Raw genomic sequence first — 12,221 nt, 5'->3', positions numbered from 1 at the left:
GTTGGGAGTAGGGGACCTTTCTGGATAGGGGGTACATTAGAATAAGAACCAAAGCAGCACGAGATTTGTCCAGCACTGGTACCATTAGAGATGCTTCTGGGTCCCCTTTCAGTGTTGCTCCTTTTAGATGAGGTAGAGGCTTTCAAAAGTTACTGTAGTTCAGGAAATATTTCTGGATGGGAGGAGGAAAGCATAGAAAGGACTGTCTTAGAAACAGAAAAGGCCCAATCCTTCTCAGATACATGGGCTGCGGCTGCTGTGCCATGTACCTCGGAGAGGAGGATACTACCTTGGGGGCCTCTGCCAGGCTTGAGACATGCTTAGGTGTAGAGTCCAGCTACTCAGTCAAAAGTTCAGGCTCAGCAAGTCATAGAATATCTAGGCAGGGCAGGACTTCTACCATGGCCAAGGCCACTTGAGAGGCAGGAAAGGAAACTGGTGCCCAGGGAGGGTAAGCACCTTGCACAAGGCTACCCAAGGAGGTGATGGCCAAGTCAGAGCTGGAACCACAGAGACAAGGATGACACAGGCTCTGTCTGTAAGGTGTTCATGGTCTGGTTGGAGGAGAGAGGCGAGGTAATCAGCTATTTAAGCTCAGGGTAGAGAGTGTTCCAGTAAAGGTGAAGGAAGCTTGGGGAGCCTGGAAAGGGGCACCCTACCTCACCAGGAGCTGTAGGAGGAGGAGGGAATGAGGGAGGAGGCTTCTAGCTGAAACCATGGTGCAGGAGTGGAGTCAGTGGGATATGAACCAGTGGGGTAAGCAGACTTAGACCATGGTGGCAAGGAGAAGTTTGGCGGAGGTGACTCTGTCCTCAGCAGGAGTGCAGCATGCATCAAGCCCAGATGCATACAAGAGCCCTGTGCATGCATTTGGGAGGACAGGTGAGTGGCCGAGTCTGACTCAAGTGTTCAGTATCTAGAGGTGACCTTGGAAGGGGATAGGGTCCAAGAGATAAATGGCATGGAAGATCTTGTTATGGTGTTTTGGCTTTATTCTGCTGGACACGCAGAGCCACTGAAGCGCAAGCAGGGGAGTAATGCAAGCAGGTTTCTATTGTAGAAAAATCACTCAGAAAGCTGTGTGGAGGCCAACTGACACCTAGGTGGGGTTATTACAGCAAGCTGGGAAGGAAATTCCGGGCCTCTGTGCTTAGTAGGCCTGGTGATCAGTTGGGTTGGGAGTATGGGATTGAATTTGAGGAGCTGGTGGGACATCCAAGAGATGTCAGTTGGCATTTGGTTATTCTAGGTTCAGAAGAAATGCAGGCTAGAGATACAGGTTTGAGTCATGGGCATGAGATGTTTATGGAGTGTGTGTAGACATAGGGCTGCTGTGTGTGGTTGTACAGTTTGTGTACTGCACAAGGGAGCCTGGCTAATAAGGAGGAGAATAGAGAGTGAAATCCAACCTGTACTCCTCTCACTAAGTGTGTCCTAGCATTGGGCTTCTGTTTGGAATTTGCACAAAGGCAATACCCACACATCAAGCCCTATGTCCCTGGGCTGTCCTCAAGAAGGAGTGCCTGCTTTCCCATTTGTACAAAGGCACTATATGGGAGGGTGGCTGTTGTATTAGGCTGTGGAGGTTCTTGAGTGACAACAGATCACACATCCAATGATGAGATATAAAATATGTGAGATCAGAGAGAGATCATCTGAGAGAGGGAATTCTAAACAGGCCACATGTCCAAGGAAGTGGGGGAGCTGGGCTGAGGGAAACTGGAGGCCAGCACTCCATACTTAGGTTTAAAGTACCTGAGGTGGGAGAGTTGCTGCAGCTTTTAGGGGTCACGCTGCCTTGACGTCTGTGAAATTCACTTAAAATAGGATATTGTAAGTGGAGGCTTGTTGAACATCTTCCTGATGCTTCTATATAAGCAAACGCCAGCAACACATCCCTCCGCCCACATTAGTGTCGGTCTCCCTGCTTTGATGCCCATCTTGTCTGCCTGGGCTTTCTGGAGTGGGAGTGATGAGCAATTTGAGGAACTGCTCTGTGTGCCACATTCAGGATGTCATGGGTGCCTCAGTTTTAAGGGCTAAATTTGTGGTGAGTTTTAGAGACTATCATCTGGCTTGTTAACGTCCAGGGAACAACTGCAGTCAGTGAAGTTAGGTTAACTCCCACCTGCCGGGAGATTGCACTCTGGGAAGCCGGGGAGGTGTTCAGTGAGAGTGCACTGGGAGGGGCTGGCTTTAGGATTTGGATTTGTGCTGGGTGATTTGAGAGAGAGTTCTGTTTACCTTGGATTGTGGGCTTTCAGGACACGGGAAATTCTGTGATTGAATATTTTACTGCTTTTTATCCAGGAGGCAGGGGAGTGGGGGCGCAGAGTGAGGCTAGAGCTGTCATTGGTAAAGCAGCCGCAGCCTCTTTGCGCCTCATTGAGAAAGGGCTCAGTGTGGACATTACTCCCCCTGGAAGGCCTCTCAGATGCTCCTTTTCTGCTGGGATGAAAGACTCCCCCGTCTCTGTCTAGAGAATTCTGTGCATGACTCTTTTCTAGCACTTTGCTACCACATGTGTGGTCTGTGGATCACTTGAGAACTTGTTAGAAATGCAGGCTCCCAGGCCCCCCTCAGCTTCTGAATCAGAACCTGCATTTGATTGGGCTTCGGGTGATTCTCTTGCATAGTCAAGTCTGAGAAACTGTGCTCTCGCATTTCTCCTGCTGAATTATAATCGTCTGTGCTCCTGTTAGACTGTGCGCTCACTGAGGGCAGGAACTGGCTTGTTTTCTTCCAACACCAAGTCAATCATTGCTCACAGTGTCTGGAATGTGTGAATATAGGTGGGTGGCACATGCTGGGCCCACCAGCTGGGAGAGGAGTGAGAGGCCTCCACCACCCTGTTGCCATAAGTCTCTTTTCTTCCCTGGCGCAGATCAAGGTGAACATTCTGGGAGAGGTGGTGGAGAAGGGCAGCAGCTGCTTCCCAGTGGACACCACGGGCTTCTGTCTGCACTCGGCCATCTATGCAGCTAGGCCCGATGTGCGCTGCATCATCCACCTGCACACACCGGCCACAGCAGCGGTGAGTGGATTCCTTCTCAGCCAGCCAGGGAAAGACATAAGGCAGCCGAGGTTGTAGCAATCTCGTCACTTTAAACAGTCTGGAAAGATCTAGAACTCAGGCCAAGGTGAAGCGAGAGACCTCCCAACGTGGAAATGCCCAGCCTCTCCACCTTTCTGACTACTAAAGTCATAGCATAACATGAAGACGTGGAATGTCTGTTCCGTTGTGTCCCCCACCCTGCTGCATACACAAGCTGGGACCCCTTGCCCAGGGGACAGTGCCTTCTAAGTTTCTACTCAGGTCAGTACTTTTGGACCAAGGGGTGGGGCCTGCACCCACGAAGCCAGGCTCTGGTGAGGAGATATATTGACAGAGGACAACCAGTTGGTGGGAACCTGGACTGTGTCCACTTTCCCATAGCTCAGAGTAGGCTGAGAGTAGGGGACATTGCAAACAAAACTGAGAGGGAATAGAAAGAAGAGCCTCAAGGAGCAGGTTGTCCCCCCTGGGGGGACATGTGTGCCTAAGGCACTGCAATGTCACTTAGAAAGACGGCAGACAACCGGTTCTGGGCACTCCTCCCTGAACCCCACCCTATCCTGCTGACCCCTAGGCCACACGCCTACAAGGACAGAGTAGGCTGACTTGTTATCAGCCTGTTTTCTCAGCAAAGTACACTGGTTATGAACACTCAGACCTTCTAGAATTTGGACTAAGATGTGAAGATGTATTTGTGCCGAGTATGCATCTTTGCAGAGCTCAGGGCTAAGTCAGGGCAGAATGAGTGAAGGTGGGCAAGGGTTCTTCTAAACCCCTCCATGCTCCTTGCTTAAAAAAAAAATATTGCACACTCTGTCCACCATGAGCAGCTCACTTTTAATAAGTGGTGGGGCAATGGGTTACAACCTGTGTTTCAACCCTGGGATAACACAAGTGCTGGTCCAGCACTTGTATCATCCCAGTCCCAGGGGCAAGAGATTGCTTTGGAGGTGGGACCTTTGTATTGGGTAACTAATAATTTCATTCCTTTTAACATGGGACTTTTCAGTGGGCCTCTCTCTTTGTCAAAAGTCATGACCTTGTCTGCACTGAAACCAAAGCTGAGGGTCTCCAGCCTACCCCAAGAGATCTGGACTCTGCTTACCCTAGGCTGGTGCAAACTCCACCACAGCCTGCCTCTTCCCAGAGTTATATGACAAAAGCAAAGCTGTGTGAGGCGGGGGGAGTGGGAGGGGCAGCAATAGGTCTCTGGAGTGCATTCTTTCTAGCAATTCTAAAAGGTGATATGTTGACGTGGCTGCTGTGAAAGCAGTGATGGAAAGACGCTAGAGCAAGCCACGTGACAGCACACCCAAGCCAGGTGGTGGAGGAGCCCAGGCCTTTCTTGTGCCTGCTCCCCACCCTCACCCCTCACCAGCCCCTAGAGTGGAGCTGGACTGTGCTGCTCTGAGGAAAGGGCTGGGAGGGCTGCAGGTGCTAACCACGCCATTGTCTCTCTAAGGTGTCGGCCATGAAGTGGGGCCTCCTGCCTGTCTCCCACAACGCCCTGCTGGTGGGGGACATGGCCTATTACGACTTCAATGGGGAAATGGAGCAGGAAGCCGATCGGATCAACCTGCAGAAGTGCCTTGGACCCACCTGCAAGGTTAGCTTAGCTCTTCTGGGACAATAATCTGGAGTGGCATTATCAAAAGCCATCATCACAAAAATGACATGTGTTCATTGGACAGTAAGGGAGGAAGAGAGGAGAAAAAAAAGAGAAAGATCTCCCTATCCCACTATCCTGAGATTTTGCTGTGCACCCCAAATATATTCAAATTTATATTTACAAAACTAGGATCATAAAATAAGTTGTTTTTCCCTCAGCAATATATAGTAATTACCTGTGTATGTTATTAAATATTTTATCTATCACCATTTTAAATTATTAAATTTAATTAAATTATAATACAACTACTCACAGACTTCATTATGTGAATAGTTGTGCTATACTTTACCTGAATATTCTTCTGTGGTTGAACATTAGATGGTATTTTTCAGCTGGGTGCAGGGCTCACACCTGTAATCCCAACACTTTGGGAGGCCAAGGCGGGTGGATCACCTGAGCCCAGGAGTTCAAGACCAGCCTGGGCAACATGGCCAAACCCTGTCTCAATAAAAAATACAAAAATGAGTGAGGCTTGGTGGTATGCACCTGTGGTCCCAGGTACTTAGGAGGCTGAGGCGGGAGGATTGATTGACCCCAGAAGCTGAAGGCTGCAGTGAGCTGTGATCACACTGCTATACTCCAGCCTTGGCAACAGAGTTAGACCCTGTCTCAAAAAAAAAAGATTTTTTTCTTTCTGAGTTTTTTCTTTATAAAAACAACACATTGATGAAAATCCTCTCAGCTAAATCTTTGTGTGAGCTCAGGATGAGTTTCTTAGGACAAGTTCGTAGGGCTGCACGGGCTAGAACTCTCACTTCATGTCGCCAAATCGCCTCACATGGTTTGTTCACTGGCCCACCCCGTGTCTAGGATATGAGAGTGCCACTTCCCTGCAGTCTCCCCAAACTTGAGTGTTGTCGCCTTTATTTTTCCGCCAACTTGCAAGAGAAAAATGGAATCTTGTTGTTTGACTGAACTCTTGAGCCCAGTTTTATAACAGCACATAATTGGGGGTGGTTAGCTCAGTATGGCACAGCCATGGAGCTAGTCTGGGTTGATGGGCGCTTTGCCACTGTCCTGGCAAGGAATGCACTGCCCGAGTCATTTCCCACGAGTCCCTGTCTTCTCTAACACAGTGAGGTATCCTGCCTCTGTCTTCTGATGTCCTCCAGAGCGTTATTTAGAGTGTGGGGAGAGGGATGAAATGTTCACATCTACGAAGTGCTACAAGAATTTGAGAGATGGGGTATTCATTGTTTGTAGTACTTTTTGTGGGCCACAGTCATCGTCTCTTTCTGTTTCTCTGGCACTTCAGAGGAAAAACTACCAGCTGTTTTCAACAAGAGAGGATGTGATGTTGAGAGCCATGAGGCCCAGGCTCTGCCTGGAGACAGATCTGACACATGGATCTGTGTCCCAACTCCCAGGCTGGTGCCATCTCATTCCAGAGAGTTCTTCAGAGTAAAATCAATGAAGAAAAGTTTCTGGCAGGGAAGATACAGCTGGACTCTAGGGAGTTGTGCTCTTGGTACAAATTCAGTTTGGGTTCCCCGACTTTTACCCACCTTTCCCTGACTGAGTCTAAAACATTGCACTAATAGTGGGAACCCCTGGCTTCCAGTTCAGATGCTTCCCCTAATTAGCTAAGAGACTTTTAGTTTTTGTGTGTTTTTTTTTTTTTTTCCTTGAGATGGAGTTTTGCGCTGTCACCGACTAGGGTGCAAATGGTGCAATCTTGGCTCACTGCAGCCTCTACCTCCCAGGTTCAAGTCATCCTCCCACCTCACCCTCCCGAGTAGCTGGGACTACAGGCAGGCATCATCACACCCAACTAATTTTTAAATTTTTGTATTTTTAGTAGAGATGGGGTTTCACCATGTTGGCCAGGCTGGTCTTGAACTCCTGACCTCAAGTGATCCGCCCACCTTAGACTCCCAAAGTGCTAGGATTACAGGTGTGACCCACCACACCCGCCTGAGACTTTTAGTCTTTTCAGGCTTTTATTTTCCTCTCTGTAAAATCCATGAGTTAGATTAGAAGGTCACTGTGGCCTCTTTCTAGAGCTGTGAGCTCTCAGAGCTGACAGGGCCTCATTGAGTTTATGGTGCAGAAACCTAAGGCCCAGAGCGGTGATGTGGCTCACCTGTTTCTGCAGGGCCACCGCTCAGAGAACCGCCCCCTAGGGCTTTGACTCCCACATCGACTAAGTCACAGGAGCAAGAGATGGCTTTTGAGGTGGGAACTTTGTATTGGACAGCAAATAATTTTATTCACTTTAATACGCACACCAGTTTTTCAAACTTCTAAGCTTTCTAAGGCCTAAAAACCCAAGCATTGCCTAAAGAAATGACCAAGCTATTTAGTCTGTTTTAAAATGCCTTTTCAATTTCAATTTTTAAAAGGCCTAAAACCCCAGGCATTGCCTAAAGAAATTGATCAAGCTATTTAGTCCCAGTTTTAAAATGCCTTTTCAATTTCTTAGGGTAGATGCTTCGAGTTAAAATCCCATGTCAGGTAGCTTTCGGGTATTTGATTAGAGAACATAAACAAGGAGTTGGGAGAAGGGGCCCTGGGATTGGTTGTGGAAGTTGATCTAAATAAAATGAAAAACCTCTCCCTCTTAACTAAAGTTTAGAAGACTTAAGGTTTTAATTGACTATTTATTCCTCTACAGATCCTGGTGCTAAGAAACCATGGAGTGGTTGCTCTGGGTGACACCGTAGAGGAAGCATTTTACAAGGTCTTCCACCTGCAGGCTGCGTGTGAGATACAGGTGAGCACATGCTCCTGGGAAGTGGGCCCAGGATTGAGCTCTGACAGGGGCCTGTGGGCAAATGTGGTGACCCCGTTGCCTGTGATTCAGGGAGTCTTTTGATCCCAGCCTTCTAAAGGCCTTGCCCTATTTCTCTGCCTGGGCACCATCTTATCCCGAAGTTTCACACTTAGGATTAGTTCTGTGGCTTTGAAAAATGTATCAGCATTGTCCAACAACCAATAAATACCCACTTCTTGGGAGTCAGTGCCCAGTCTGGGGAGGTGCCTGGGCTCATCAACTGGACAGTGGGAGAAACTGTAATAAGGCATAGAAATGTTTTACCGTGCTCATATGTTACATGGGGTATACCTGTTTGCACCTATGCCCAACGGACACACAGGTAGGTTTTTTTTTTTTTTTTTTTTGAGGGGAGGGGGTTGGTTCGCAAAGGCCAGGAACATGGTCAAGTCCAGAAAGAGAAGTGGAAAGCAGGCCAATTGGAGTGTTGATGTGGCGGCCTTAACAGCCAGGGCAACCCCAAGTGATGTCCAGGAAGCTGTCATGGAATCCCTAACTTGGAAGGGATGGAGATGACAGGAGTGTCAGTGATCAGGGAACCCCCTAGAGGAGTTGGTGAAGAAGCAGCAGGAAAACAGACAAACCTGTAGATTTTTTGTTTTTGTTTTTGTTTTTTTGAGACGTAGTCTCGCTCTGTCACCCAGGCTGGAGTGCAGTGGCGTGATCTCGGCTCACTGCAAGCTCTACCTCCCGGGTTCACGCCGTTCTTCTGCCTCAGCCTCCCTAGTAGCTGGGACTACAGGCACCCACCACCAGGTCCGGCTAATTTTTTGTATTTTTATTAGAGACGGGGTTTCACCATGTTAGCCAGGATGGTCTTGATCTCCTGACCTTGTGATCCACCCGCCTCGGCCTCCCAAAGTGCTGGGATTACAGGCGTGAGCCACCGCACCCGGTCACAAACCTGTAGTTGTATAGACAACAAGGTGGTGTTGGATAAGCCAAGCACACACTTTTCAATGTGGCAAGTTGGTAAGGAGCAGGTAGCGGGCCTTGCACAACCCTGAAAAGACCTTATTAACCAGACCAGGCTGACCGGGCTCCATTCTCCCCATTCTGGGCTGTGTGCCCTTGGGTAGAGGACTTGCCTTGCTTGAGCCTCTGTCTCCTCAACTGTAGACGTGGGGCCCAGTGGGTCGCTGTGAGGACGCAAAGAGGGGTGTTGCTGATGATATTTTTAGGACTCAACTGACATATAGAGGCCCGTTGCTCCTGGATGAGTCAGCTCTTTGCCCAGCCCCTTGGTGTCCCGTCCGCCCTCTCCTGGCCGGCCTAGGCAGAGCACCACCCAGCAGAAGAGGTCTTTCTCTTGGAGGTAGTCTGGGGAGATTGAGATCTGCCTGGAAACGTCACTGGTGGAGGCTCTGCAGTGGGACCTTTTCAATCATTTTTAGAGGATATGTGGTGAGGACAGCTGTGAAGATAATGATGAGGAAGTGTTAGAGGCAGTGGTCAGAACAGGAGCAGATGGACACAGACCCAGCTGGTGCCTTTCTGATGTGATGTGGTGCCCCCCCTACTGCCCAACCAAAGATTCTGGCCCTGAGCTCTGACCACTGACTGGTGGAAGAATCTGGTGGAGCCTCTGGGATACAGGGAAGCTACTCTCCCTTTCCCACATCTGAACTCTTAAGAGCTCCCTATCTTCCTTCTGGAGAAGAGTCTTCAATAAGAAAATATCTCCTGTAAAAACGTCATCTCTGCAAAGACAGCTCAGCCCTAAAAATGAATGGAGAGGGATGCCCACGTGTCGCACCACCCCACATGGTGAGGTACGGCTCTCCCAGGGTGCAGGCCCCCAGAAACAGTTTCTGGACAGTGTAAAGGGCAGAGCTGCCAGCCCCACTCCCCCAGTTGCTGTCACTTTCTTTTCAGGACTGGTTTGCTGAGACCTTGTTATAGGACCTCAGGCAATGCAGACAGATAACCCCGGGAAAGCTCCAGTGACCTTTTTTCCCCCCCAGCTGGTAGAGCAGAGAGGCTTCTAGAGGCAGGAATAGAGCTGGAAGATGTGAAAGAAAAAAGCAGGAAAACCTAGAGGAGGCGTGGGCGGATCAGGGCATGAAGAGCCTAGGTAACAGTGACTGCATATGCCACTGGGAGCACAACCCTGGCCAGGTCATTTTTGGGTGAAGCGGCCAGCACTGAAGCTCTGTTTCCATTGTGGGCCAACTTTTCTCCCTTGGTGACCTTGGCAAACAAGCGAATGTGGCTATGGTCATGTTAGGAGTTCAAGGCTGAGAGCCTATTTATTTCTCCTGGGGATGGTGTTCTCTCTGCTCCCCATCAATTTGGGGTTCCAGGAAACTGGGTCATCCCCCACTGAGAGAGGCAGCTCCCTGCTCTGCCGACAGGCAGATGGGAAGAAGCTCAGGCAGTTCTTCTCCATCTGCTACCCGTCACCATGGAAACCGGGGGAGGAAGAGGGAGGTGGGAAGAGGCAGCTCTTACAAGGTTGTGGGCAGTCTCTCCCTCTCTTCTTCTCCGTTAAGTATGGGTCCCCAGGGACTCGCGCTTCTCAACATTCATTCATCAGAACATATATACGGCACCCCATATGTCCCAGGTGCTACACTAAGTGCTTTCGATCTATTACCTTAAAGACTTCTCACAAGGTAGGTACTGCTATTTTCATTTTAGAGGAAACTGAGGCACACAGATGGTAAATAGCTGCTAAAAGTCACATAGTTGGTACGTGGCAGAGCCAGGATTCAAACCCAGGCAGCCTGGTGCCTAGATCTGTGCCCTTAAACATTACCTGGAGAAGCGCTGCCTCACCAGGGCTGTGAGGGGCCGTGGGAGAGGTCTGTCTGTCCTCCGCTAGACGCATGGCTTGGATGAGAAGGGCGTAGATAATATTCTTGCTTCCTTCTCTTCACAGGGTGACAGGGGTCACCTGAGAGGGCTGCCTGGCTGACCTCAGGGAATTATCACAGGGGCATTTGTTAAATGATGAATTTAACACACTCTAAGGTCTGTCCCTGATCCTCTTGGGTTCATAGACCTGTATTTGTCAGCAGGTTAAACTGGATTTTTTCATTTCCAGTAAAAAGTAACTGTCATAAAAGTACTGAAAGTTTATGTAATTAAAGCAGTTTCCCATAACAAGCAGGCTAACATGGGATATCATATTTTATTCGGAATGCTAACATAATAATGTGCAGTGCAAAACACCTGGCTCACCACCTGGAATATTCACAAGCCATTGTCCCTTTATGTGGCTGGATTTATCATCCAGGAAGCCAAACCCTAACCAATTATATCTGAGTGGTAGATACATGAGGGTAAATAGAATGTACCATTAGATGAGCATGGAATTAAAAAAATAAGAGGATTTGTTAGATTAATGAGTGTTTTTTAGGATCATTCTAAAATTGCCTACTGTATACACACACCTCTTATCCTAATACTCAGAGTCCATTGCCTACAACCACTTGCATTGCCCTCCCCATGTAGCCTTGACAATGGGACAGACAATCTAAGTCCATGAGTGAGAACTCTCACCCCTGCACAGTGCTTGGCTGTAGGCATTTTATCTGTCTCTTTTTTCTGGGCTTCCTTGACTGACTAACCCCATTGTGGAGAACGTATTCTTCCTTTGGACCTGTGAATTCATCCCATGAGGTTACAAATAAATTTCATTGGCTTGGGAGCCAGCCTATTTCTTTCAAGTGACTGTTTAAAAAATATAGGAGAGGTCAGCCATGGTGGTTCATGGCTGTAATCCCAGCACATTGAGGGGCCAAGGCAGGTGGATTGCTTGAGCCCAGGGGTTCGAGACCAGCCTGGGCAACAGGGCAAGACCCCATCTCTACTAAAAATACAAAAATGAGCTGGGTGTGATGGTGCACATCTGTAGTCCCAGCTACTCAGGAGGCTGAGGTGAGAGGATAGCTTAAGCCTGGGAGGTTAAGGCTGCAGTGAGCTGAGATTGTGACACTGCCCTCCAGCCTGGGCAACAGAGACCCTGTCTCAAAATAAAAATAAAAAACATCTGAGATATTTCAAACATACAGAAAAATGCAGAGACTAACATAATAGACACCCATACTTACCACTCAGATCAAACATATTCATAACCTCTGGCTTCAAATCTTGAAGAAACAAAATATTACTAACAAGAACTGAAGTCCCCTTTGAAGTCCTTTCCAGTCTCATCTTCCCTCCCTCCCTAGATATAATCACAATTCTAGGTTAATCTGTATCCCAGGTAACTTTCAGTCCTCTGTTTTGTTTGAGTCTTAAGGTTTAACGCTTGCTATTTCCTTCTTTATAATCTCTAAGAACTGGCATCAGGAAATAAACCAATAGCTCTTTTCTTGGAAATGGGTGCATGCCTATCAAGGGTGGGTGGCTCTTTCTCAGTTTGGCCTCTAAGTTCTCCTCTGTGACTCCCCACTCTCTCATCACATATAGGAGCATACATAAGTGCAGGGTACTCATGTGCACATGGGCTGAGGGCTCTCTGCTCTTTGCTACAGGTGTCGGCTCTGTCCAGTGCCGGGGGAGTGGAGAACCTCATCCTCCTGGAGCAGGAGAAGCACCGGCCCCATGAGGTGGGCTCTGTGCAGTGGGCCGGGAGCACCTTTGGGCCTATGCAGAAGAGCCGGCTGGGGGAGCACGAGTTTGAGGCCCTCATGAGGATGCTGGACAACCTGGTGAGTCTGCTGACATTGCCCTTCCAGGCCAGTCCATTGAGGCTTAGCCCCCTGGAACCAGGAATT

At 48.7% G+C, this 12,221-nt stretch overlaps 1 protein-coding gene across 2 annotated transcripts in view; it reads left to right on the top strand.

Annotated features, from left to right (window-relative positions):
• Positions 1 to 12,221, top strand: part of ADD2 (adducin 2) — a 111,401-nt gene that overhangs the window by 71,624 nt on the left and 27,556 nt on the right. For both annotated transcript variants that reach the window (XM_033175008.1, XM_033175009.1), the window contains exons 7-10: positions 2,885 to 3,034; positions 4,518 to 4,661; positions 7,339 to 7,437; positions 11,979 to 12,155. In XM_033175008.1, coding sequence (XP_033030899.1) covers positions 2,885 to 3,034; positions 4,518 to 4,661; positions 7,339 to 7,437; positions 11,979 to 12,155 — 570 coding nt within the window. The remainder of the gene's footprint in view (positions 1 to 2,884; positions 3,035 to 4,517; positions 4,662 to 7,338; positions 7,438 to 11,978; positions 12,156 to 12,221) is intronic.

This window comes from Trachypithecus francoisi, unplaced genomic scaffold, assembly GCF_009764315.1.
Source record: "Trachypithecus francoisi isolate TF-2019V2 unplaced genomic scaffold, Tfra_2.0 Lachesis_group17, whole genome shotgun sequence".
NCBI lineage: Eukaryota > Metazoa > Chordata > Mammalia > Primates > Cercopithecidae > Trachypithecus > Trachypithecus francoisi.
The sequence above is the reverse complement of the archived record's forward strand: the minus strand, read 5'-3'. Positions and strand labels throughout refer to the sequence as shown.